Below are 13,067 nucleotides of genomic sequence, written 5' to 3' on the forward strand. Positions count from 1 at the left end.
CATCTCCTTGTATTATTTCTTAGTTCCACTTTGTATTCTTCACAGTCATGGAAGGCGGTAGCAGTCCCTCGCGCCATTGGGAAAAGCGTTCAAAGAAGACTCAAGATCGTGCCACCGTTCCCAAGCCGCCTGGCCGCACCAAGGCGTCTTACTCGCGTGGTGGTGCTGGTGTTTCCCGTGGCCGTGGCCATGGTGACCAGGGGACATCGGCTGCTGCTCCTCCTCCTATTGCTGCCCCTCCTCCTGCTCCTACTCCTGTTGGGGCTGAGCCGATGGTTGATGAAGAAGAGGAAGCGCTGGATCATGCCGAACGCACCATTGCTATTCCACTGCTTCGCACCCCGACTCGTGGTCCGCCAGGGACATTTCAGCTTGTTCCATTCACCGATGTGTCACCGGTCATGCGGGAGCCCTCCATGGCTCCGAATCCGGCTGGTGGATGGACGCCTCCCCTTCTAGTGGATTATCGTCACCGAGTCAAGGACATCCGGTACAACAGAGCAAGGAACCTGTATGCAGAGGATGAGAAAGATCTTCGCCTTGAGTATCATTTCTGGCACCCCTTCCATTATGATTTCTATGATTCCATTCTTTATCGGAAGTTTTTGAAGAAGAAGGAGCCACCGGTCCTTCAAATGAAGTGCATTGATGCATATTATCTTGGCAAGTACAAGGAACCCGAGCTAGAGCAAATGGTTCGAGATATACAATCAATGGGGTTGTCTTACTTGCTAGCGTTTCGAAAGAATTGGAACAATGAGCTGATTTGTCAGTTTTATGCTTCTTATCATCATGAGAGAGACCAGACCGGTGCTGTGGACATTATTCATTAGACCATGGAAGGCAAGCACTATAAGGTGGACTTTGTCAATTTCTCTCGCCTTCTAGGTTTGGGTCACAGCGACCGGACTGCAATTCAGCTAACTGAGTATGAGAATCTTGCTTTGGAGGAATATCAACACATGTATCTTGAGGGTCACAGGGCTGATGGACAGACCACATTTCTGAAGCCATATTATTATGTTCTGAACAACATCCTGAGACAGATATTGTATCCGAAGGTAGGTGACTCTACCTTTCTTTGTGATGATTCACAGAAGGTGCTTCAGCATTTTAGAGATGAGTTTGAGAAGTTCTCCATCAGCCGCTATATCTGGTATAAGATTCAAGATGCTTCTGAGGATCTAGTGAAGCACCTGCCCTATGCACTGTACATCATGCATATCATAGAGCATGTGTCTGGCATCTGTTTTCCCTATGACTCTAAGCATAAAGTCCTCAAGATATCCAACAAGACCTCTATCATTGCTGCTAGAGAACTAAAAGAAAAAGCTGAGGCAGTCCGTGCCCCAGGGAAAGGTCCTTCGGGTTCTCGCTCTTGCCGTGGTGCTGCCACCACTGCTGCTGCTGCTCGGTCATCCAGTGACGAGCCCCTCTCTTCGTCCTCCTCCGGAAAGAAGCCCAGCAAGTTCAAGTTTCTAATGACCTACATGTTTGAACAGTGTTGTGCTAGTGCTCAACGTGAGCACGACATGTAAGAGAGGCTATATCGATTGGAACAGCAAGCAGGAATTGTATCTTCTCCTCCGCCGCCATTTGTGCCTCCTCGTGATCCGTTGGCTTTATATGATGAGGCTTGTGCAGCGTACGACGATGATGCTTCTTCTCGCCCACATGGCAAAGGGAAAGCAACTGAAGATGATGAGGAATATCAAGAGGAAGAAGATGATGAAGAAGACGACGATGGTGAGGAAAGTGACCAAGGCGATGATGATGACTCCGATGATGAGTAGTTGGTTTCTCATGTGGCCTACCCTTTTGGCACTTGTTGACAAAGGGGGAGTGTTAGGCTTTGATTTATTGTAATAAGTTAGTTGGTCTTTATGTTTTGGAACTTTAAAACCTTTAGCGTGTATGAACTATGTCATGTGGTGGCAATCGTGTGATGGACAACTATCTATTTATATGTGTGTGATGGATGATTGTAGGATGCGTTATGTTTTAATCTATCGTATTTGCTTGTGCTTATCTCTACTTGTCATGATGAATGTTTTTTATGGTCATATGTTACTTCAAGTTTCTACTTTGAAATCTTGGCCATTATACTTCTTTTTACTTGTTGTGTGAAATAACATATCATATTGCATCTCTTTTCACCAATACTTATTTGTTCACACATACTTGTTGCACCCCACGGATTACAAAATTTAGGGGAAGCTTTTGTCTTGGTGTATGCAAAACATGTATACATGAGTCCAATTGAAATTCAAATTCATGCATACATCAAGGGGGAGCTCTCCATAAATTTTGGGGTTCAAAAGGCTTTAAATTCTTTCATTCATATAAACGCCTAAGTTGGTTGTCATCAATTACCAAAAAGGGGGAGATTGAAAGTGCATTTGCCCCCTATGTGGGTTTTGGTGTATTGATGACATCCAAATTAGGGACTAATGTGATCTTAATGAGATATGTTACAGCTATTAGTCCCATGAAAGATTCAAAGAGTTGATAAAGATGAAATGGTATCCCTCAATTCTTGAAGTTGTAAAGGCGGATGAATTCAAAACGATCTCCAAAGGTTTTAATTTTGTTTTTGAGTTTAGGATCCACCGCACTATAAAGAGGGATGCAAGTTTAGTTGGTCTGAGGAAGATAGAGTGCTCAAGCATTTAAATAAAATCAAAAGTGTGTCACTCTAGCACTTCACGAGCACATAGAATATTTTTCTATGACTTTCGATGTCGAAAGTCCCGACGTAAGTCGAAACTCCTAACAGTCGGAAGTCCCGACCTAAGCCAGGAGTCCCGGCACCTGTGCTTCTGACTGCTCGCTATCTGTGCACGTCGGAAGTCTCGACATTCGCCGGGAGTTCCGACCGTTGGAAGTCCCGACGTTCGCCGGGAGTTCCGACACTGACCTGACCCAAGCCGGGAGTCTCGGCCTCAGCAGTGCTGGCTGTTTGATTAACTGTGCTCGTCGGAAGTCCCGACGATCATCGGGAGTTCCGACCGTCGGAAGTCCCGACGTTTGCCGGGAGTTCTGACACTGACTTTCCCCGTGGACTTCTGACTTGTTGTGAACATTGTTTTCTGTTGTAGTCGGAACTCCCAGGATCTGTGTTGGGACTTCCGACGTAGATCTGAACGGTTGGATTTTCACTTGGAGTATAAATACTCCTCTCTCCACTTCTAACCGTTACGGACTCATTTCACAGTTGACTCACTTCGTGCTGAACAGTTCCCAAGCAACACAAGCACCCCTCTCCTTCCTCCCCTGCTCTCATCTTCGATTCCCCTAGGTTTTGAGTGAAAGGAGAGTGGATTAAGTGAGAGCATCATTTTGGAAAGCTTGAGCACTTGATTTCTTCGTCAAGCCGATTGATTTTGCATCTATTACTCTTGGGGCTTTGCCCCTAGCCGGCTAGGCATTGCCCTAGAGCTTCCATCTTGTGGAAGAGCCTTGGGAAGTTTGTATCACCCTTTGATTTCTTAGTGGAAAGCTCAAGTGACCTTTGTGGTCGCTTTGAGAGAGGCAAGGAGGTGGAAAAGACTCCGACCTTAGTGGTCACCTCAACAACGAGGACGTAGGAGCTCCTTTGTGGGGTTGTTGAACCTCGGGATAAATCCTTGTGTCCCGCGTGCTTGTTGTTGTTGTGATTGTTTGAGATTACTTGTATGTGTTTGTCTCTTTGTCTCCAAAATCTCCATTTTAGGGTTTGGACTCGATCTACGGTTTGGAGGCATTACGGCATCAAGGGAGTGACCCAACATCTTCACCAAACCACTAGGAAGTGAGGTTGTAAGTTTATTTATCCGCAAAGTTAAATTTGGCACTGCTTTTGTAGTTCACGTAGGCGTCGGAACTGCTGACGTTTGCGTCGGAACTTCTGACAACGTCGGGAGTTCCAACCCAAACGTCGAGACTTCCGACAGTGGCTGATAGATTTGAACTTAGCATTTGCAGTAAATTTTTAGATACGCCTATTCACCCCCCTCTAGGCATTGTTAGATCCTTTCAATATTTGATGAATGGAATTCGTCGGGAGTTTCGACGCCTCACAATGATACTTTACTCAGTTACCGTTGGTGCATACCGGAAGTGTTCGGTATGGCAACGGCTAGAAAACGGCTAGTTTTTCAAAGGGGCTATAAATATCCCCAAGCCTCCACCTTTGGAGGCTGCTGATTCTGCTAATCCTGTATCACGTTTTTGAGCTTTGCCAACTCTCTCAAACCCTGTCTTAGTGAGTGTGTGATCCAAATTGCCAAATCCATTAGTGGGTTGAGAGAAATTCAAAAGGAGAGCAATCCAATCACTTGAGCACTCATGCATATTGTCTATTTCATAATTTGTATTTGTTACTCTTGGACTCTTCGATCCTAGACGGTTATGCGTCGGTGGAGAGCACCCGAGAGATTGTGGTGTGCCTTGAAAAGTTTGTAACGGTTGATTCCACCACCTCGGAATCAACTAGTGGAAGGAGAAAAAGGAGTTGAAAAAGACTCTAGCTAGAGTGACCTTCATGGTACCCTCTAGGGCTGACTTTCACTGGGTCGCTAGCAGCCCCCTTAACAGAGAGTAGGACTCGAATGAGTCCGAACTTTGGTAAAACAAATATCATGTCTCAATTCGCATTTTATTTGATATTTGTGTTGCTCTAGCTCTTGTGCAGGTTACCTATGTGTGGCACTATCTTTAGTGGGTGCCTACAGGTTGGATTAAAGTTTGGAATTAAAAGGAGCATGTTAGGGGTCACACTACAGAACTCGTGTATACCGGACATGTCCTGTATAACTACCGGACATGTCCTATATAACTACCGGACGTGTTCAATATTGCCTGAAGTGTTCGATCGAACTGGACATGTCCGGTACCTCTACCGGACATGTCCAGTATTGGCCCCTGCTCTGTTTTTATCTATTCACTGCACTAATCATTATGTTGCAGGGTTGTGGATCCTAGATTTATTTAGTATCTTTTACATACTCTGTGGCTAACTTGTGAGAGGTGGTATTACTCTTATCTAGAGTTTCCATTTTGAAAACTCCTTTACTAATCGTTTCCATATTTAAAGGTGTTAATTTTCAGAAATGCCTATTCACCCCCTCTAGGCGGCATCCTAGGTCATCTCAGAAACTTAGAAGTGGATGCGAATTGCGTACCTCATGCGCACCTCGAGGGGGGAAATGAAAACCAGACCAACATCGGCGCCCTTCTTCATTAGCGATCCATCGAAGTACATCGTCCAGTACTCCTAATCAACGGCCATCGGTGGCGTCTGGGTCTTGGTCCATTCAGCCACAAAGTTAGCCAGTACCTGAGACTTGATGGCCGTTCGTGGGGCGTACATGATGCCCTGATCCATCAGCTCGAGCGCCCATTTCACGATTCTTCCCATGGCCTCCTGGTTCTAGATAACCTCGCCGAGGGGGAAGGATGACATGATGGTCACCTGGTGTGAGTCGAAGTAGTGGCGCAACTTCTTTTTGGTGATTAGGATGGTGTAAAGGAGCTTCTGGATCTGAGGGTAGCGTGTCTTGGAGTCAGACAAGACTTCACTAACAAAGTACATGGGGCGCTGTACCTTGAGGGCGTGTCCCTCTTCTCTCCATTCTATAACTAAGGGCGTCACTAACCACGTGAGTCGTAGTTGTGACGTAGAATAGGAGCGGCTCTTCCTCAGCCGACGAGACCAGAATTGGGGCCTTCATCAGGAGCAATTTGAGTTTGTCAAGCGCCTCCTGAGCCTCAGGCATCCACGTGAATCGGTCGGTTTTCTTTAGGAGCCAGTAAAGGGGAGCCCCCGCTTGCCGAGGTGTGAAATGAAGCGACTAAGCGCTGCGAGGCATCCGATAATCTTCTAAACCCCCTTTAGGTTTGGAATCGGACCCATCTTCATGACGGCTGAGATTTTTACCGAGTTGGCTTCGATGCCACGCTCAGAGACGATGAATCCAAGCAGCATGCCCCTTGGGACCCCAAAGACACATTTCTCGGGGTTGAACTTGATGTTGTTCTCTCGGAGCTTCTTGAAGGTCTGCTCTAGGTCAGCCATGAGCTGATCAGTATGCTTGGACTTGACTATGATGTCATCCATATAAGCCTCAATGGTCCACCCGATGAGGTCCTCAAAGCATTTGGTCATGCAGCATTGGTACGTAGCCCCATAGTTCTTGAGTCTGAACGGCATCATAACATAGCAGAACGACCCGAACGGGGTGATGAAAGAGGTCGTGAGCTGATCGGACTCTTTCATCATAATTTGATGATACTTGGAGTATGCATCAAGGAAGCATAGGGTTTTGCACCCTAAGGTTGAGTCAACTACCTGATCTATGTATGGCAAAGGAAACAAATCCTTTGGGCATGCTTTATTGAGGCTCAGGTAGTCGACACACGTTCTGCATTTCCCACTTTTCTTTTTTACAAGAATAGGATTGGATAACCACTCTGGGTGGTATACTTCCTTGACAAAATCGACTGCCAAGAGCTTAGCAATTTCTTCACCGATGAGCCTCCGCTTCTCCTCATTGAAGCGATGAAGGCGTTGCTTGACTGGCCTAGAGCCTAGCCTGATCTTCAAGGCATGCTCGGTGACTGCCCTCGGAATTCCTAGCATATCTGAGGGTTTCCACGTGAAGATGTCTCGATTGGCGTGGAGGAAGTCAATGAGCGCGCCTTCCTACTTGGGGGAGAGGGTGGTGCCAATATGCACTGCCTTGGTGGTGGAGTTGTTAGGGTTGACAAGGACCTCCTTGACGTTCTCCGTAGGCTCGAAGGATCTAGCCACCCGCTTCGCGTCGGGCGCTCCTTCGGCGATGTCCTTCCTGATGGCTGCAAGCTCCTTAGAAGCCAGGGTTGCCGAAGTGAGCTCGTTACTCTTGACCTCGCACTCATAGGCCCTCTGGAAAGAAGTGCCGATGGTGATGACTTCGTGTGGGCCCAACATCTTGAGCTTGAGGTAGGTGTAGTTAGGGACAGCCATGAACTTTGCGTAACATGGTCGTCCCAAAATAGCATGGTAGACTGAGGGGAACCCGACTACCTAGAAGGTGAGGGTCTCTGTCCTATAGTTGGATGGATTCCCGAAGGTGATGGGCAGGTCGATCTGCCCGATCAGTATGGCCTACTTTCCTAGCACGATGCCATGGAAAGGCGCTCTGGTCGGCCGAATGCGCGATCGGTCGATGCCCATGGCATCAAGAGTCCCAGCGTACATGATGTTGAGGTTGCTGCCTCCATCTATCAGTACCTTGGTGAGTCTCTTCGTGCCGATGATAGGGTCGACCACGAGCGGGTACCTGCCTAGGTGTGTGACGCTATCCAGGTGGTCAGATTGGTCGAAGGTTATGGGAGACACTAACCATTTGAGGAAAGCGGGCGTGGCAAGCTCGGCTTCTTAGACTTCTCGGTGTGTGAGCTTCTATCAGCACTTTTCGGTTCTTCTTCTTATTGGAGTGGTCAGAGGGGCCTTCATCGGCGTCCTCGTCTCGGTTCGCCTTACCTCTAGAGCGATCAAAAATTGCTCCAACTGCCTCCTCGATGATCCTTCGGTTCATGTCATGGGCCATGGCGTGTGCGCGTCCTCCGTCTCCATGGCATTCGATCTCGCGATCGAGCTCCATGCATTCCTACTCGAGCTGGAGTCACCCTTCCTCAAGCACCAGGTGTCGGGCCTTCAGCTGTTCCACCCATAGGCGAGGTTGGGCTCCTACATCCCCTCAACCTCATCATCGAGGTTGTTGGTCAGGGTAGCCTCCTCCTCGCGGATGCTCTTGACATGTCCCTCGGAGGTACCTATCATGAAGCATTCATGAGAGGGGTGATGGCTCCTCCTACTGGAGTCAGAGCCACAGAGCGACTCTGGCTCCTCTACGAGGAGGTCATGGAAAGTTTTCACGATGTGTTCGATCAACCCCATGAACTCATCGCTCATAGGGGATGAAATCATGCGTTGCGTTGCCAGAAGGTGGCCAACGGTCTCTACGGTGTTGTAGAGACCGAACAGGAGCATTGTCAGGGCACTCCGGATGAGGTATTCCGAGGAGAACGGCTCTCCCGGTAAGCTGCGTCATGACATTAGCAAATGAGAAGGTGAGGTGGCGTAGGTCCATTCGGGATGGTTGGGGTCCTAGGAAGACGCAGAGCTGACGCTCCAACCTTCCGTAGTCGAAGTCGAGGAGCTGGTCACTTCTAGGGGCGCAGGCCTTCGGTGCGTGTAGTTGCAGCTTCTCAAGTGCCTCAACGATCACATCGAGGATAGAGTGGAAGGGTTGAACGACGACTGGTGCCCGCGCCAGCTCTCCCTCCACCGTGATGATGAAGTCCAGGTTCCCGAAGCGCACGTGTGCACCCGGGACCGAGCTGATGCCATGACTAGCCATCCGAGGCCTGGGGTTGATGTCAAAACGCGCAAAAATGCCCCTACCTAGCGAGCCAACTGTCGGTGTTTCAAGTAAGCACCGACTAGTAAATTTGTATATTACGCGTCTGACCCAGATAGTGTGCTAAGAGGACACAAGGATTATACTGGTTCAGACCAAATGTCCCTACGTCCAGTTTTAAGCTGCTCATGTTACTACCACCGAGTTTGTAGTAGGGGGTTACAAACTGGCAAGAGAGAGAGGTAGCTCCCAAGTCTCTGGTGTGATACGGTGTGTTTGTTTGATGATTCGCCGTCCTCTTAGTGGGACGCCTTGCTTTCTCTTTTATAGGCCAAGGGAAAGTAGGGATTACAGTCGAAGGAAAGAGGAAAAAAGGAAAGAGAAATAAGGCTCCCAGAGGTGCGCCGTTCTCCACTTTACGTGGGTCCCACTGACTCTGTAGATCATGGTGGCAACAGCGTCGTACCAGGGTTCTATTGCCCGTTGTAGCTTACGTGCGGGCGTCATGCGCCATTCTTGTCTTTCGTCCTATCCGAGTGGACGGAATGGTCAGAGGGTCCCCTGACAGAAGCCATACGGGGGGCTAGCGGTACAGTGCCAGTCAATGGACGTCGGTTGCCTAACGTTGGACGATGCTCAGGTAGGGAGTTGGCAGCACAGTATTGGCCTGTTGACGCGATGGGCGACGTGAGTTTTCTAGCATGGCCCGATACGACCGCCAGTCGCATCAGGACACGTTCGAGACGTGCCCCCGAGCGTGCGCTTCCATGCTGTAGTGGTTGAAGCAGTTCGAGCCCTATCCTATGACCACTGCTTTGGTCCGGTAGCAGATCCGATCCCAAGGATCGGGCGAGGCGGAAATCTCTCTCTAGGAGCCTGGCGAGACAGAATCTGACCCACGGGGGTTGGACGAGGCGGGGCCCTCCCCGTGGGACCGGACGAGGCGTGTCCCGGCCCCTGGGGGTTGGTCGATGTGGAAACCTCGCCCTCGTCGTCGGACGAGGCGGGTCCCGGCCCCTGGGGGTCGGATGAGGCGGAAACCTCGTCCTCAGCGTCGGACGAGACGAGACCTAGCCCCTAGGGGTCGGACGAGGCAGAAACCTCATGCTTGGTGTCGGACGAGGCGGAAACTTCGCCCTCGGAGTTGGACGAGGCCGTAGTTGCGTCTTTAACCATCAAATGAGACGACGTGACGCTCTTTAATCCTTAGGCTCGGATATCCGGGTATAGATATCCGACACCATTGGTTTTCACTTTTTAGGATGTGACATGTGCTATACCTACAGTTTTCATTCTGCTTAAATATACCTATACATGTCAGCCTGTTCGGTTGACTGGTTCGTATCGTTACTGGTTCGTAAAGAAGTACTGTTGGCTGGTTTGTGTGAGAGAAAAATACTGTTCTGGCTGGAAAATTACGATCGTTTACGACAAGCCACAGCCAAACGAACAGGCTGACAGTTTTCATTCTGCTTAAATGCATGTTGGAACCTATTGATAATTATCTGGGGATTGAATTATCGCTTCATCTCGCTCTGCTAATAAAGATTCAGGGACCTTTTGCTCGCTAAAGTTGCACGATAACCATAACCATTATTAAAGTGCGGACAGGCGATTAGGCGTTATAAACGGCATCCATCACTCAATGGGTCTGGTCTGGTCAGGGGCACGCTCGTTTTCTTTGGGTGATTGGGACATTGGGTCGCAGCGCGCCAACGCCCCCAAGAACAAGAAGTGATGTTGACAGATGGGTCCCTTGTAGCCCGAAAGGGCTGCAGCGTGGTCCAGCACCCCGGGCCCAAACGTCTTCCAATGGTCCGACCCATTTCAATACAGCAATTAATTCACTTTCGGTGAGAATTGTAGCTTTAATTAAAACCACCAGTTCCTTATTCCCATATTATAAGAAACGTTTTCATTCGCGAAAGAAAAATAAATTGCTTCTTTATTTGTATTTTTTTTATTTTCTTTTTTAACAGTATTATTTGGTACCTTTTCCGTTTCAAATTATACTAAATAAAACTTGTTTAAAGTCAGCATTTAAAAAAAAACTATTAACATGTTTCAGTTTAAATAAATACACTATATTTCATAAATAATTTAATAAAACTAATATGACGTTTTAGATGTTGGTGTATTTTTTCTAAAAACCTAAAAGGTTAAATAAAATTGACTTAGGACAAAGACAAAGTGAACTGTAATTTGTAAAGGAGGGATTACTCTACTCCAAGATGCAAGGTGTTTAAGTCCTAAGTCGACTTCAAGTTTGAACAAATTTATAGGAAAAAATAGAAACATTTTCAACAGCAAAAAAAATATATTATTAGAATGTATTCAATGGTGGATCCAATGGAATTAATATATTCTTGTAGATGTTGCTATGTTCTATAAATTTAAATAAAACTAAATAATCTGACTTAGGACAAGACAAATAACACGCCTGCATTTTAGAAGGAGTATTTGTAAATAGCCAATTCTAAATCTAATATTTTGATTTAACTGTTTTGCATTCTTGCCAATGAAAAACACACTTTAGTATCAGCTTATATGATCAACAAATTAAGATACCACAAGAAACCCATTAGCTTCTGAGGATGGCACAGGTGACGTAGATTGTCCTCCTTAGTGCTCAAACGAATACTGCTAAAAAAAGTGCTCAAACGAATTGAACACTCACCTATGTTTTTAAGATGAAAAATGTCGAAGCATACAACAACTTTTTTTTAAAAAGTATCACTTCGTGAGATCAATAATATATTTTTTTCAGGATATTGCTATAGTCTCCAATATAACATTTAGCGAGCAATTTTGACGAAAATATATTGTCATAGATACAAGAGTTATATAGTATAGATATTTTTTAATGACAAAGCTGGGGTAATACGGATTTTTGTGTTGGTCAAGGAAGAAATACTGTCCAGACGCTAATCTTCAATGCAAAAAAATTGAGTAATAAAAATCCTAAATAACACATATTAGTCGTTAGAGGAAACAGTCATTTTTTACTTTTTAACTGATCACCAAGGGATGCTGAACGGTTTTGCGCAGTAAACAAGAACAAATGGAAGGACCACAGCCCACAGGGAACAAAGCTGCGCGATTAGTAAAAGTAAACTGGAGATCAGGGGCGGGAAACGGCTGTTAGGCAGTAGTAGCAAGCTATAGCAGCCCACGCGCTGCACCTTTTCTCGGTCTGTTCATTAATTTCTAAAGGTTGAAATTGAACGGGGAAAAAAAGGCAAGGGAAGCAACGCCCCCACCTCCGACTCCGAGCAGAGCTCCGCAAGAGTTATCACGCCTTTCGCTTTTTCTCTTGTCCTCCACTCCACTTCCCCTCCTCACGAGAGGAGAGAGAGAGGGAGAGAGAGAGAGAGTTACTCGGGGACTGGTACGAGCGGAGCAGTGGTAACGCCAGTGGTGAGCGGTGGGGGAGGCGAGTGGAGGATTGGGAGCCAAGAACACGGAGAACGCCCCGGGATCTCCACTTCCCCCCATTCGAGGTGACTATCTCTTTCGTTTCTGTTGAGCTTCTCGAGTTCGGGGGTGGTTGTGGTTCTTGCTTTCTTGCGGATGGCGTTGGTTTCCGCTCGTCTTTGTTGGTTATTTTTTGGAGGTTTGTGTCTGGGAAAGATCTGAATGCGGGTTGGATTGGGTGCATTTCCGGGTAGCGAACGGGGGATTTCAGGTGTGGTTCTTGGGATTTTGCGGCGGTGGGGGAGTCGTGGGATTTAAGTAACGCAGGCATAATCTGGTGGGTTGTTGTTTTTGCAAGAGAGTAATGTCTAATCCGATGGATTGAAGTATTGAACGGCACTTTTGTGTTTGCACAGTGTGGAGTTCGTCCTACTCCCGGGAGTTGCTTGGCTTGGTGGCGCCCAGAATTAGCGTGGAAGCAGGTTCGATTCTGGGAACTCTTTGGATTGAAGGGAAATTTTGGTTTTCTTCGTCTCCTTACTCCTCGTCCTTTTTTTAGACAATGAAATCCTTGTGGTTCTTGTAGGGTGGAGTGCTGTTTGCGCAGAAATCTGCTCACCGGGTGCCAGGAAATAGGCGGTTGGAGAGAATTGCTTGGGAATTCGTCAAGAAACGACCCAGTAGGTGGTTGTGCATTTGTTATGCTGAGACCGAATGGAGGCTGTAGACAAGATTGCTGAGCCCAAAGACCCTTTCGTGCTCACTGCTCAGAAGGTTCAGAGCTTGGAGCCGCCAATACCGATAAAGGCGTCATGGAAAGGGAAGGACTCCCAGCAACAAGAAGAGAAGGATCTGCCAGCTGATGGCGAAGAGAGCTTTCGGAGCCTGGATTCCTCTGATGAAGGCGACCGGAGCTCCTTCTCTGGGGCTAGTCACCCCCCAGAGCCTATTGATATGGATATCATGAAGACGGTCTACGTCGCAATCGACGAGGAGAAGTCCGAGCCACCGGTTTGTTTGGTGCGAAGAGTCTCGGTGAAGGGGCCTTTCATAGATGACCTCTCGATCCGTGTTACAGGCACAAAGGCAAATCTGGTGTTAGGTGCAGGTGGTGCTGAAGGCATGGCTGAAGAGAGGAAGGTTTCTGCTTCTGCAGTGGCATCAGTCGCCACAGCACGCTTGTCTCAGGCTACCTCTTTGCCTCAGGACTCGGAGGAGAAGGAGTGCGTCTGGGACGCTTCACTCCCTCCCAGTGGCAATGTTAGCCCT

General features: G+C 47.6%; 2 protein-coding genes and 1 long non-coding RNA gene across 3 annotated transcripts in view; 1 reads left to right on the forward strand and 2 right to left on the reverse strand.

Moving 5' to 3' along the window:
• Nucleotides 1-6,682: 6,682 nt before the first annotated feature.
• Nucleotides 6,683-6,985, reverse strand: LOC136492231 (uncharacterized). Its single transcript, XM_066488320.1, has one exon. The coding sequence runs from the start codon at nucleotides 6,983-6,985 to the stop codon at nucleotides 6,683-6,685; it is 303 nt and encodes a 100-aa protein (XP_066344417.1).
• Nucleotides 6,986-11,638: 4,653 nt separating this feature from the next.
• On the forward strand, nucleotides 11,639-13,061 carry LOC136494519 (uncharacterized). Its single transcript, XR_010768622.1, has 3 exons — nucleotides 11,639-11,884; nucleotides 12,215-12,280; nucleotides 12,385-13,061. It is a non-coding gene; the product is annotated as an uncharacterized lncRNA (long non-coding RNA).
• The window catches only part of LOC136492232 (uncharacterized), a 568-nt gene continuing 560 nt past the window's right edge, over nucleotides 13,060-13,067 (reverse strand). The window contains exon 2 of the mRNA XM_066488321.1: nucleotides 13,060-13,065. Within this exon, the coding sequence (XP_066344418.1) occupies nucleotides 13,060-13,065 (6 nt within the window). The remainder of the gene's footprint in view (nucleotides 13,066-13,067) is intronic.

The sequence above is a fragment of the Miscanthus floridulus genome, chromosome 11 (assembly GCF_019320115.1).
Source record: "Miscanthus floridulus cultivar M001 chromosome 11, ASM1932011v1, whole genome shotgun sequence".
Lineage (NCBI taxonomy): Eukaryota > Viridiplantae > Streptophyta > Magnoliopsida > Poales > Poaceae > Miscanthus > Miscanthus floridulus.